The 14764-nt window shown below is 35.3% G+C and overlaps 2 protein-coding genes across 4 annotated transcripts in view; both read left to right on the plus strand.

The window, feature by feature from the left end:
- Positions 1 to 2175: 2175 nt before the first annotated feature.
- LOC102601659 (floral homeotic protein DEFICIENS-like) lies at positions 2176 to 6154 on the plus strand. The gene is made up of 7 exons (XM_006340627.2): positions 2176 to 2538; positions 2622 to 2688; positions 2793 to 2854; positions 3212 to 3311; positions 5418 to 5459; positions 5550 to 5594; positions 5703 to 6154. The coding sequence occupies exons 1-7, from the start codon at positions 2351 to 2353 to the stop codon at positions 5874 to 5876; spliced, it is 678 nt and encodes a 225-aa protein (XP_006340689.1). The 5' UTR covers positions 2176 to 2350; the 3' UTR covers positions 5877 to 6154.
- A 1361-nt stretch (positions 6155 to 7515) lies between these two features.
- Positions 7516 to 14764, plus strand: part of LOC102601992 (uncharacterized) — a 14077-nt gene continuing 6828 nt past the window's right edge. For 2 of the 3 annotated variants that reach the window (XM_006340629.2, XM_006340630.2), the window contains exons 1-7: positions 7516 to 7765; positions 9634 to 10519; positions 10705 to 11540; positions 11635 to 11796; positions 11891 to 11945; positions 12326 to 12474; positions 14298 to 14384. In XM_006340629.2, coding sequence (XP_006340691.1) covers positions 7694 to 7765; positions 9634 to 10519; positions 10705 to 11540; positions 11635 to 11796; positions 11891 to 11945; positions 12326 to 12474; positions 14298 to 14384 — 2247 coding nt within the window. In that variant the 5' untranslated portion in view covers positions 7516 to 7693. The remainder of the gene's footprint in view (positions 7766 to 9633; positions 10520 to 10704; positions 11541 to 11634; positions 11797 to 11890; positions 11946 to 12325; positions 12475 to 14297; positions 14385 to 14764) is intronic. The other variant, XM_006340628.2, reaches the window with a different exon arrangement.

Below are 14764 nucleotides of genomic sequence, written 5' to 3' on the forward strand. Positions count from 1 at the left end.
CCAAAGCTAGGGCAAATATAGAGTAGGAAAATGGGATTGAGATACATTGATTTATGGATGAGGAAGATCTAGGGCTCCGATGGATGCGTTTTAGAAGAGAAGGCGGGGTGAGATACGTATGGGTAATGGGGTTGGGGAGGGAAACGGCTGGTATGATGTGAGGGAAAGAAAAAATTAAATTGTTAGTATCCCATTAATTAAGGAGATTAGACTTCAAGATAATTACTCATTGCCATATTTAAGAGATTTGTGTATTTGATTTAACTTTTTAAAATATATGGTATAATTATTAAAAAGTGATATTACATGTAAATTTTTAAACTAGAGGTAAAATATATATATATATGACAGTGAAGTATGTCTTATTAAGTAGTTTTTCCAAAAAAAAAAAATGCCACGAAGTTCATGTAATTGAAGAGTTTGAGGTTGTATCATATATATACATAAATTAAGTGTTCAGGTTAATTTTCATGTATTTCAATTAATTAGTCTATTGGGTATTGGTTATTTTTCATTTATATAACTGTAGGGGTGTTCACAGTTTGGATAAAAACCCATTCAAACCGAAAAACCAAAATAAATCGATAAAATAAAATCGATTTTATTTGGGTTTGATTTGGTTTGGTTTTAGATTTTTGAAAACCGATAGTATTTGGTTTGGTTATGATTTTATTGGAAAAAATCGAAGAAATAATCAAACCAAATCGATGAATTATATACATATATTTTATTAATATATATACTTAATATATTATTTTTATAAACAATTTTAAAGATCTTATATATGTTTTCATTACAATTTCTTATAATTTACTTATTGAAAGCAAAAATGACCAAGGTGAAAATATTTATCTTATTAATTTCATGTATATGAGTGTCTACGACAATTCTTTGTGGGACTAAAAATGTTATTGTCTCTTCCTTCTAGACCAATATAGTGAATTTTAAAGCTTTATTAATAGTAAATTCAGTGATCGAAAGTTCGATAATTTAAGTCATTCTAACTATTTTTGTTTTGAATGGATTGTTGTCTCTTTTTTCACATTTTGAATGAATTGTTTTTTTTTTTAAATTTTGTGTATGGTTAATAACCGACCCAAACCAAACCGAAACCGATAAATGTATATTATATATGGTTTGGTTTGGTTTTGATAATTTTAAAACCGATTAAGTTGGTTTGGTTTTAGTTTTGACCAATAACCGATCCAAACCAACCCATGAACACCCCTTATATATATAAGTATTGATCCGATAATCTCATTTATTAAATTATTTATACTATTTGGCTTATTTTTTATTTTATTGAAATTTAAACCTAAAACATATGATATGCTCAATTTACTTTATTAACTACAGTATCAAGTTACTCCCTTGAACCGTGAGTGCAACTACTTATGATTTATGAATATGGCACTATTAGCGGCAAGGGCCAAGGGTGCCGATTAATCACTTCACTAATAATTTTGTGCTATTTTATAGAATTAAAAAGCAACATTGTTTTGTTTCGTTTGCCTAATTTGTATGCCTAACTAATACAATAGCATTCAAAATTCTCTTATTTATGTATTGGTTCTCTAGCACTTCTAAAGCATCAAGAACTAAAACTTTAAGGGACTAAGGTAGAAAGGTAAATTTATATGTGTCATATGAGAAGAATCCACATCGATAAGTTACTCTTTTAACACAATTTTCCCCTCTTTAAGTTAATTTTTAAGTTGATTCAAAATCGAATTTTACATGATAGTCGGATGGACTGATTGAACGGGTGAGACTTTTATCCACTCTAACACCCCCTTCACGCTCATGTCCGGCTGGAGCGTGGATTAGGAGCCTAAACGGGAATGAACATGACTCTGATATCATATAAAGATATGATACCAGTGCCTAACTCAACCCCAAAAGCTAGCTCTTGAGGGAAGAATTGCCCAAGTCTATATAAGGAGACCACCAGTCCATTCTCCAATCAATGTGAGACTTTTACCCGCTCTAACAGATGGGGAGATGATGAATAGAGAAGAAGATGGAAAACGGAATTTACAACCTTACTTTTTTTTTTTTTTTTTAAAAAAAAGCCTTAGGTAATGGTGAATAGGGAGTTGTCCTGGTCAAAGAAGCCGACATCACACGTTAAACAGTAATGATCATGAAAGCCAGAGAGACTTTCACAAAATAGGCAAAAGCTTATAGTAGTGCAGTTACTACACTTCAATCTTTGTTTTCCCGATATAGTTTCTCTACTAACCCACCCATCTCTCTTCACTTTTTCCTCTCTTTAACTTCATCATTCATCAACAATGAACATGACCCTTGTTTCATCACCTCCATTACAACAATTTCTACTTCCTCCACAATGGGTCGTGGAAAAATTGAGATCAAGAAGATTGAAAACTCGACAAACAGGCAGGTCACTTACTCCAAGAGAAGAAATGGTATTTTCAAGAAAGCTAAAGAACTTACTGTTCTTTGTGACGCTAAGATCTCTCTCATCATGCTATCAAGCACCAGGAAATATCATGAGTACACAAGCCCAAACACTACGTATGTTATGTTCTCAAACACACACACACAAAAAAAATTACTTTATTGAAAAAAAAGAGGTTTAATTTTATTTTTTCTATCAGGACAAAAAAGATGATTGATCAGTATCAGAGTGCACTTGGAGTTGATATTTGGAGCACTCACTACGAGGTATACTTTCTTAAATTTTCTTCAATTTTGTGGTTTAGCGTTGATTTAGTATACTCTTACCCTAGAAATTGAAATCAATTTGTAATTTGAATGTATGTGTGCAGAAAATGCAAGAAAACTTGAAGAGATTGCAAGAAATCAATAACAAGCTAAGAAGAGAGATAAGGTAATATTAGGATCATTATTTCGTTTTCGTTAGTGTTCTTTCTTGTACATATTGTGTACTACTCTGCATATCATTGCTGTTACTTCACCCATATTTGTATTCCCTTTTTCAAAGCTATTTGAAATTGCTTTATCCTTATGAGTTAGGGCTAAGATATGCGTACACTCTACACTTCCCCAAAACCCTACTGGTGGGATTATATTGAATATGTTGTTGTATTAATAACACAGTTTTTAACTTTATAATTTGAGCAATTGAAGGATGGTTAATGAGTTTTATTATGTGATCAGTTTTTTTTTTTGGTATGTGTAATCAAGCAATAATAATGAAATGGCTGATGTTAGTGTCTGTTGATAGGCAGAGAACAGGGGAAGACATGAGCGGACTCAATTTGCAGGAACTATGCCACTTGCAGGAGAACATCACTGAATCTGTAGCTGAGATTCGTGAAAGAAAGGTTATTATTCATACCTTACTCTTTACATTTTTGGGGTTATGTTAATCTAGAATAAATTTTATTCATTTCTGAAGCTAAATGGACCTAAATTAAGTACTCAGGATATCTTCTTGTATCAAAATTGTGAAATAGTGTATATTAAATGTTAGGCAAAGTTCACTTTTTTTTGAGTCTCGAGAACAGAAAAGTGTTCAACATTTATTTGAAGTATAGGCAACGAATATTTTTAGCTTGGACCAATTTAATTTAAACATTAGTGAATACAACATTGCCATTTTAATCTAAGTTGCGCGGACTCTTCACTTTCAATGCCGCACCCGTGTCGGATTCTCCAAATATACACTACTTTTGGCGAATCCGACACACACCCCTTGACATTATTGAAGAGTTCTAGCAACATAGATTTTAATAGTTCTTCAAGCTGGTCTTGTTCTACTTGCCAAAAATGCTAAACATTTTGTGACAGGTGCAGCTTTGAGCATTCATGGTTAGACTCAAGGTTATTTGTAATACGTTTAGGTCCATCCAGGAGTGTCTAGGTGTCTAAATATGCATTTATAAAATTCATGACCACTTCTATCACAAAAATGATATGTTTGAAAGAATTGCTACTCAGTGACTAATTGATAAGTCGACTTGCCTAAATTAGGTTTGTCTCTCTTAGAATTCATTTCAGTTGACTAACCTGAGCTAGTTGAGTAATCTATCTTCGTATTATTAGTGACAGCGTGATATGTAGACCTACTAGAGGCAGGTTTGTCACTGGCAAGATTTTTACTGGTTGACTGGATATCATGATTCGATTGGTTAGATCTGATAGAGCTATGACCGAAGGATTTGCGCATGCTATTAAGTTGCATTTGCAATTCCTGAATATCTTCCTGAAGAAAATTCTTTTCTATTCCACATACTTTCAATTTTATATCCTACTCTTTCTTTCCAAGAATAAGTGTAGAGCTTTCACATGCAGCCGTTGAGTAAGTCTTCATAGTCTTCAATTGGACTTGATTAGCTTCTAGAGTTTTGGCGAGAAATATGTGCTTTGTTACTTGTTTCCATAGAGGTCATTTGATTACTGCCTTGAGATCTTGAGCTTTAATAAGTGCAGAATCTTCTTATTTAATTTTGCTCACTCTAGATGATTCCTTCTTTAACAAATGTTGATTGAGTTCTTCCCATACAGGTATATTAGCATATAGCTATTTTACTTGACTTCCCTTCATATGCTTCTATGTGTTGAGCTGCGTAATCCTGCATACATAGAAAGCACTTACATTAAGCTTGTCATCATTAAAACTAAACCCTAACTGTAGAAACTTTAAAATAGAAGGAACCAATGCTTCAACCCCTTGATCAGCAGCAGCATTAGTGTCCACAACAATTTTTGGAACCTCTCCAACATCATAATCACAACACACTTCAAATACCTTTTCCATAAGCCATGTAGCTAGTTTGTGCCACACACAATGCGTGACACACTTGATCTTTCAAACATAGCCCTCTGCTCAAACCCTCAATCTCCAGAAGCCCAAATCATTGGACTTTCACTCAACAATAGCAACTCGTGCACCAAAGCATTCACTAAGCTTAACAAGCCTTTTAAAACGGTTGGCGACACTACAACTACGTTGAGGCCCAATTCTAGTTGTGTTGAAGCAGTATGTCACATTGCATCATAAGAAAATTCATTTAGAAGGTTGATGGCTGTGTTAGTCAGGGGATGATACCATTAGGGCCTGTTGAAGAGGCTTAGTGTAATCTCGAAAATGGTCTCCGTCTATGTAAGTGGTAGCTATGGAGTGAGCTAATGTGCTTTCTTCTGTACCTGGATGGCCTTTCATTGCTATAATTGTTTGTCTTGCTACAAGATTTTGCTCCCCCATTTTGAATCAGTACTTGGTAGAGAAGACCATTGAAACGAAAAGAATAGTACAGCAGTAATATTTTGGTGACTCATTCATGTAATTGATCATATGATAGGTCGATCAAACTACATTTTAGTGTTCTTTTTTTGTGTTTTACATCGTCATCAAATAAAATTAGAATTAGTTTTCCACATGTATTATTTACGTACTTCACTAAAAGAGCCTCTATGATTTCCTACAGTACCACGTGATCAAGAATCAAACAGACACCTGCAGGAAGAAGGTAAGTTTTTCATTGTTAATTCTACTTTTCTTATGATTTTGCCTGGGACATATTACAAAGTGCAAGGGTTCTTCAATATGACAAAAATAGGTGAGGAACTTAGAAGAGCAACATGGAAACCTCGTACTTGACTTGGTAAGTATCTCTTTATAAATTCAGTTCATATGCTGATTTATTTGTTTTTGGTTGATTAATGGGGGAATTGTTCACTAACACAAAAAGTACGTAATTGCTTTATCAAAGGAAGCAAAATGTGAAGATCCGAAGTACGGTGTAGTGGAAAATGAGGGGCATTACAACTCTGCTGTGGCATTTGCGAATGGAGTACACAACCTTTATGCTTTTCGCCTACAACCATTGCACCCCAATCTTCAAAATGAAGAAGGATTTGGTTCTCGTGATCTACGTCTCTCCTGAAGATATCAATTTGCAGCAATGACGTTAAAACCTTAAATGCTGAGTTACTTATTCGAATCAACTTCCCAAATTATATCTTATTACTAAAAAAGTTAAATATTGCAAGCTGCAAACACTACTACTTTATCTAATTAATTAGGTTTTGCTCTGAGTCTGGATTTGGTTCCTGTCCTATTTATTGTATTAAGCACTTTATTATTCTAGGTGTTTCAACTCCTATATATATGGGTGATGCCTTGAACGTATGTTCAATTAATCAATTTTCCATTTCGACTTGATTGTTAGCTGTCCATACCACTAGGTTCTTTTTAGAATGTTATGCAATATGTATCTTCATTTGTGAATCTAGTTCTTAATATTTTGTCATCAATGGAGCTAAGCTGTTAAATATAACTTAAGATCTATATAGTTCTACTTAGGTCATTCTGAATTATCTGATTCATCAATTTTTTTCACTGTACTTGTTATCTTAGATCTACCACATAGATTACATGTTAAAAATGTATGTATTTGGTAGCTGTATCCAATTGTAACGATGCACTTATAAGCTTCGTATATTATCATGAATTGTTTTAATTAGCAGCTTAATTTGGACTGATAAATATGTGCATCCACATTTTTTCTTCTTAGGAAAAAAATTAAAGAGGATTTTGCAGGGATAAAGGTATCAACAATACAACTTTCGTTTGAACTGGCATAGTCAAATAATTCCCCGAATATGCTTTTGCTTAGATCCGTTTGGCACTATGGATGCTATTAGGAAATTGTGTGGTTAAAGATTTATCATCTATTACATATGCATAAAAAATATTGATTTCCTTGTAACATGATTTTCTATAGAAGATATTTAGTTGAAAATTCCTTCATTGTCCTTGTTAGAAAGTCGACACATAATTAGGGAATTGTGTTCTTTAGAACTTTGTTTTGGAAGAATTAATTTTAGAAAATAGTTGTGTTTGAAAGTTGTTTTACAACATTTATGAGTTATGATTTTCATGTAAAACTTTGAAAAACATATAACAGAGTTTGAAAAAAATTTAACAGTACTAAATTTATTTTCATTCAGCTGAAAATTAAATGAAATCTGAATATTACAATACTTATATGTTCTCTCAATGAGGCCCAACTCCTAAAGCCAATGGAAATATTTCATAGTTGGAACGGTAATACCAAGTTCGTTTTACAGATTACTTTTTATTTATTTTAAGGATATAAATATTTTTTTTAATCTGTTATAATCTCTAAATTAATTAAAATGAAGAAGAGATTTGAAACTTAATAATTTGAGTATTTGAAATTGTTTGAGACATGTATATTTTGGAAAAAAGTTTAAAGTCTTACGAAAGAAAATCTCAAAACTTCAAAACAGGTCTAAGCCCACTTTTAAAAACTTGAAAATAATTAAAGATCAGATTTTTAAGATCTAATTAAATTTATTTTGACTGAATATTTGAAGAATTTTTTTTAAAATCTTTGACCAATACAAGTTCCAAAAATTGAAAATCTAGCCAAAAAAAAAAAAGGGACGTTAAAGTATTACGGTAACGGAGAAAGGAAAAATCAGTATTCCGTGAAGCATGTTACCCACGCCGTGACAACGCTTCACAGCAAAAAAAATAGAAGCTATAAAAACATTTCCCAATCCGCAAAATGTCACTCTGTCACCCAAAGTAGCGATTCCGAACCATCACCGTGAGTTTAATATTCCCCAATCCACTTCCAGAAATCAGTTTTCTCGCTTTCTCGAATCAGAATTGAGAATGATATAGCTTCCTGGCTATGGAATCAACCTGAATTTTAGGGTTTACAAGTCGGAGATGGCAAGTTCTGCTCCACTTCCTGTTTCATGGATTCCTGAAGATGACCTCCTTCTAAAGAACGCCATTGAGGTTTTTCTCAACTCGATGTTATTTTTTTCGCATGAATTACTGATCGTTCTGTTTTTTAGGATTGTTGTATCTCCATTTGGCACGTTTGTGTTTATGTTTCTTCAATTTTTCAATGTTTAAAACACCTCAATCTATTTTAACATTGGAAAATTAAGTTGATAGGATGATATAGGGATGCTAAGGCTTTTTTAGATAGTCTAAGGTAGATAATTTGCCGGAAATGCGAGGTACACAGACTGACAAAAACTCATGCTCTTAAATCTTTTTGGTGAAATTGTGGTTAAAGAGGAGAATACTGGGTTTTAACAAATCAATGCGAGAGATTCCGCGAATTTTAGGTGTTTTTTGCTCTAGCAGTTGCTTATTACGTGATTGGATGTTTTAGCTTCAAGCAGACTGGGAGTGTGAGATGTGTGTAGAATAAAATGATCTAGTTCTTTTGTATATTTATAGATCATGTGATTGTAGATACTTGTACGTCATTATTGTTTGAAAAATGTTCCGGAAGACACTTATGCATCATTGTCGTTAATAGCTAAACATTGATTGCTATAGGTACTCCAGTTCTTCGATTTGATGATTGGCTTTGAGCCTCGTTGTGCATCTTCACTGTTTTACTTGGAACTAGCAGTTTTTCAATTTGTACACTGAAGGCTAGCTTTGGAAATTTTTTAGTTTGTCTCTGTGAATCGGATCTTCTTTCTATATTCTTCTTAATTTCCATCTAGGCACAATTAATTTCTTTCTTTCTTTACCTTGGCTCACATATCAAAAAAATAAAATAAAATGGCTGTCTGCTGGTTGGCTAGTTGATAGAAATACTTCAGTTATTTTCTTTGAAGTAATGTCTGTCTCTTATCTTTTCATCGTCTTATTGTTGTCTTGAATATCATTACTCAACATCTATTTTTTTTTAATTAGCACTCTAAGTTGCTTCATAGCTTAGTCTTATCAACAAGACTGAATAAATGCACGGCTAACTTAGTCAACATAGGAAGAGCGAAATCGAGGTGAGATTAGACAGGATTGCGGTACCCAAATACAAACAATTCAGTGTTTAGGTAGTCGTTCTCAGAGAATGAAATGATGATGAATATGTTACACATAGAATCAAAATATGATGGTTCAACATGGGTGTCATGTCATAACAGATGCCTACCACAATGAAAAGTAGGTTTAGAACAGTCATAAGAACAACAATTTTATATGGGAGGAATGGTGAACTGTTGAAGTTCCACACGTCTCAAAATGTCGCGCAGAGATGCGGATGCGAAGATGGATGTGTGATTATACAAGCCTAGACAATATTAGAAATGACCACATTCGCGAGAAAATAGTAGCACATTTGAGTATAAAATGAGAGGTCACTTGAGATGGTTTGGTCATGCCTTGCTTCGACTTCAAGATGCACTGGTCCATTAGGTATGAAACCATGATGCTTGAACGTGTTAAAAAGGGATGAGATAGATTTAAAATCACTTGGCAGGAAGTTGTCTCGAAGGACTTATAATCTCTTGGGATTCATGCAGATTTAGCGAAATATATGGCACAATGGAAGGAAAAAATCTATATAAACGATACCTATTAGTTGAGAATATGTTCTAGTCATGTTAGTACTTTATTTTACACCCTATGCCTTTCTAGAAATTGTTTAGTGTTCCAAAGATTTATATATCAGTAAAAAATATAACAAACTTCTATTACTTTTTATCTTATTATTATTTTGTATAATATTTGCCAGAGATGAGTTTATATAAAGTAACATGGTCAGTGAGGATTCATATAAGTCAACCCAACTTGCTTTGGATTGAGTCATAACTGTTGTTGATTTTTAAAGAAACTTTCTCAGTTTTCCTTGTATGCTGCAGGCTGGTGCATCCTTAGAAGCACTTGCTAAAGGAGCAGTACGATTTTCTCGCAAATTCACTTTGCAAGAGCTGCAGGATCGTTGGCATTCGCTTTTATATGATTCAGATGTTGCAGTTCCAGCTTCTGCTCGCATGGTTGAGCTTGAGCATTCAGGGATCAATCCACTGTCAAAGTTTAACAGATCTGAAAATCTTAAAGGAAGCAAAGATGTTGCTGGAAAGAGGAAAGCAGACAGCATTCGTAGACGATACTATACTATGCGGAAGAAATTTCGAAGTGAATTTTTCAATTCCACAGATCTAGGCTTTCTGGATGAGCCAAATCTACATGATTGCAATGGACATGGAACTGATTTTAGGCAGGATGTAAGAATTGAAGCTCAGGCTCGTGATGGGAATTGTATGCTTGGGGATTGTATCTCAGATGATCTTGGGCTTCAAGAATCAGATCTTGATATCTTGCGCCATGCTTTCCCAGAAGCACTTGGAGACATGCCTGTCTCCCCTGCCATCGCTAATTCTCATATAGCCTACAATAGTAGGTGTTCAATCTCAGTAGACGATAATGGTCCAGATGCAATTCTAAGAGAAAGTAGGTTTCTGGAGGGGCTTTCTACTTCATTAAGAGAGGAGAGGAATTCTTTTCAGCCTGATATGGAAGATAGAGAAATTACGGATGTTCTTAAAGATAATTCCATTGACTTTGAAAAGTGCTCGGCTGTTAAGAGGCCTCGCTTATCACAGTTATCTCCGGAGAGAAAGATCTTCAGTAGTCCTGATGGAAAACAGTTGTCCACCTTCCGTTCAAGGAGTGATAACCATCAAAATATCTGTAGTGGTCCTTGTGGATTTGGAAGTAGACAGCATTCTCGCTCCCCAAAATCAGGTGAGAACTATTTATTTCATACACTGGAATTTCCATCTGTTTAGTCTATTCTCCTCCTTTGGAACACAGTGGAAAATGTAGCAGTATGAGTCTTGGAGATATGCAGTAAGCCATTAACAAGGGCATATCCTGATGATGGCAATAGTAATGATAGTGCTCATGTGTGTATGTTGTTGTCATTTCAGGAACTATGTTGGGAGCCAGGACTGGCAGCACTGATTTTATTGATTCATCAGCTACCTCAGATGGTGAGTTCACGGATCTCCCAGATTCCCTCTTAAATCTTTCAAATGAGGATGACGTCCTTTTGGAGGTAGATGGCAAGGATTCAGCAGACAACTTGTGTAAAGAGAATTTTAAGTTCCTCCCAGATTCTCCTTGTGATATTCCAGAAGGCGGTTCAGATGACCATGAATCTGAAGTAATCAAAGAATCAAACACAAACATTACAGATCCTGATGATTTCAATCCTTTAGGATCAGAAATGGAAAATTCTTCTCTACATGGTCAAGATGTCAGAGCTGATTGTGAAGTTAATGTGCCATCCACATCAGCATTAAGTCCTGATATAAAACAGCCTACTGATGGGAGTAAGCTTTGTACACTTAACACCGAGGACACAGAGATTCCTTGTAACGATGATATCTTCTTGCTTATCCACCCTTCCACATCATTTGCTTCTACCGCCACCCAATCAGTTGGTCAAAGTTCCATAGACCTGTCATCGCCTTGTAGTAGAAGTGAACAAAGAGTCAACTCCTTCACTCGTGGAAAAGATTCTGGCAAGTCTTTTGCATGGACTAATAAGGTTGTACCAAACGTATTTGGAGAAGCACGACCAGTGCAGCCAGCCGTTGGTAGTACTGCCCATTTAAAGGTGTCTGGTACTACTGCTTTACCTGTCCTTCCTGGTGCTGCTAACAAGGGTGTGGGAGTCGCAGGTCAAAGCAAATCATTGCCTGTAAACCCAGTAGTATTTAAAAATGATGTGCTAGAGGAGGATATTGCTAGAGTTCGAGGGGTATCAAAACATGAAATATTATCTATGCTTTCTTCCATAAATTGCTTACCTTCTTCATATGGAACCTTTAGAGCTGCTTATTTGTTGGCGGCAGGTGGGGGACACTCCAGCTACTTTCATCGAGGCACCAGAATTTGGTGAATCAAGTTCTGTCAGGGTAGCTGTTACAGAGCCAACAATAAACCCTTCAACATCAGAAGTGGAAGATCCTCAGAGTGATGATGATGTGCCATGTTTTTCTGATGTTGAAGCTATGGTAATTCTTGAAGCTTCCTTCTTTAAGCTAATCTTATCTGCAGAGTTACCAAATTAGATATAACATTCTTTGATTTCGCGATTTCACTTTTCAGATACTAGAGATGGACTTAGATCCACATGATCAAGACTTATATGCAACTAGGCAAGGTAAGTTCTTTGAAATTGAATGGAGTTTGTTCATTTATAGCTTTTACTGGGGATAAATCATGTGCAGTACCAGATGTGTAAAACTTGATGTTCCTTCTCTGTGGTATCACTCTTACATATGTTTGTTCTTCTTATGATTGATGTGCCAATTTTATACAAAGATTACATCCATATTTGGTCATCCATGCATTTAAAGGCGTGTAATTATTTAAGGCTGTAATTCACATAGCAAGAAAAAAGTCGATTACCAAATGTAGCCAATGGGTGCGTTATATTGTGAAGCCAATATTTTTATGTTAAAGTGAAACAGAAAATGCTTATTATTATGCTAAGTGGTGTAGATTTTTATAATCTTGAACTGCTGGGTATGTGATAATCAGAGTCCAAGTATCAGTCTGAAGACTTTAGAAGGACAACCATAAGATTGGAACAGTGTAGTCGTTCTGGTGTGCAAAGAGACATGACTTCTCGAGGGGCCTTTGCCATCCTATATGGTCGTCATCTGAAGCATTACATCCGAAAGACTGAGGTAAATATCCCAGATTGTGACCTTCTGCATCTTTTGTTATTCAATTGATTGATTATATTAATGCTTTCTGCATTCTCCTTTACAGCTCCCCCCTACCCCAACCCCACACCAACAGTCACTCACACTCTCTATCTATCTATCTATTTGTCTTGTTTCTGCTGGGGAAATTCTCTTCCACATCTGTTATTTCTATTTTCCACGTAACTGTTCCTTTTGAGGTTTTAGTTTTAATAGTATAGTTGATATCCGACATTTTCATGTGGCTGTTCAATTGCTCCCTTTTGGGGCTATCTTCTTGCTCCTAATAATACAATGAGCAGGAAAAAGTCCCTAGGTCGTATATGCACCAACGAAGCTACATAAGCTCCATTGCAAGATTATAGTCTTCCTCCTATTAAAGTAATAGATACAAATAATATATACGGATAAATTTCTTCTTCCTATGAAGAAACTAAGCTTGTGTAACTTGACCACCGAGATTATTAGGACACCTGGCTGTAGAGCTGCTGACTGCAACAACAACCCAGTGTAATCGCACAAGTTGGGTCTGGGGAAAGTGTACACAAACCTTACCCCTACTTTGTAGAGAGGGAAAGGCGCTGACTGGATTTCCATAAAAATATTATTACAAAATATAAGATTGCTAAAATATCCTTAACTCATTGGGAACTCGGGTTATGACGTTAAGGGTAAATATTAATATATTATAAAACCATTAACAATGCTTGTAAGAGTCCCTTAAGAAAAAAATGTTATTTCCTTTCTCCCTTGTGTACTTCCTCAGAGTGCCTTGGCTTTCATCAAGCATTTGTATCATTGACACGGACTGTGCAGCTATAGCCTGATTCTTGCTTGGAAAGCAGCCTCTTGGCCAAGGCCATGTTTATTATGTTGTTAGTCTTAGTTTAGTATCTAGAAAGAAGAGTTTTGTTTTGGATTTGTCTCATTAGTTTTCATTGGTTTCCTTACCGAAAACCTTTACAAGGATTGCCAGCTAATTGATTTGACCTTTTTCCTTAGCCAAGTTGCTGTGGACTCTTCACTTTCGGTGCCACACCTGCATCGATAACACCCACGTCGACATGATGTGGGCGTGGGATCCATATGGGATATGGTCAAACGATTTTGGGTACTCAACCAAAATCGATAGAGAAATTTGAGACAAAGGCTAGAGTGAAGTCATAATTTAAGCATATGTTGTTTTTAATGTTAAAAGATTTTTGTGTTAAAACATCAGCTTCAAGAAGGTGCTTTAAAGATTCAAAAAAAGAAGAAGGTGCTTTAAAGATATTTACTGGTTAACATCATGGCCGAACGTGCTATGCACTGAAGAAGTCTATCATGACCTATATATCATTTGTATAACCATATTACACGCAAAAAACAGTAAAGAGATGCATTTGTACTTAATAATAATTATAGATTCGGACATGCTTTCAGAAATTTGTGCATTCATGTCCTTTCAAGTAGTCCACCATAATTTAGACATATTTTTTATATTTAAAAATTATTTTTAGCTGAATGCTGCACCCGTATCCATACCTAGATCCCTGCCCACCTTATCCTAAAATTTAGTTCATGAAGGATCCGATCTTTAGTTCAGCACATGTATCGGACACCCGCAACCGAGTCTGAGCAACTTTGTTTCTTAGTATATCCCTATTCATCTTGCGTGTTGATTGGTATGACCTCTTCTCCCTTTCATAGTGATTTTCAACACCTTATGATTTTGCAGCTTTTTGTGGGGGAAATCAGGCCCTGATCATTGCAATTCTTTCCCATTTTGTCTGTGTATTGTTGACCAAGGCAACTTGCCTTTGTAGGTCATACTTGGAAGATCCACAGATGATGTTGAGGTTGACATTGATTTACGAAAAGAAGGCCGTGCTAACAAAATATCTCGGCGTCAGGTAGAATTATTTAGTAATCATCTTCTATTGCATGCTATGACTTTGTTAAGAATGATGTTAGTCTACTCCTTGGTAGAGCCGTCAATATGGGCTAGGCCTGTTGGGCCGGCCTGGCCTAACCCGGGATTTAATAGGGCTGGGCTAAAAATTTTGGAGCCCATTTAAAAAAAGGGCTTTTTAGCCCGGCCTGAATAAGCCTGCTGATTTGTGGGGCTTGAGAAATATAAGTAGGGCCGGCCCGTGGGCTAATACAAATTAATTAAAAAATATAATATAATATTAAAATTTAAAATTAAAAAGATCCAAACTCAAAATCTATTTAAAGTTTTTTAGGAAATCACTAAGTATAGAAGTTGCATCCACCATGAAAATGTCCAAAC

This window comes from Solanum tuberosum, unplaced genomic scaffold, assembly GCF_000226075.1.
Source record: "Solanum tuberosum cultivar DM 1-3 516 R44 unplaced genomic scaffold, SolTub_3.0 scf00020, whole genome shotgun sequence".
NCBI classification, from domain to species: domain Eukaryota; kingdom Viridiplantae; phylum Streptophyta; class Magnoliopsida; order Solanales; family Solanaceae; genus Solanum; species Solanum tuberosum.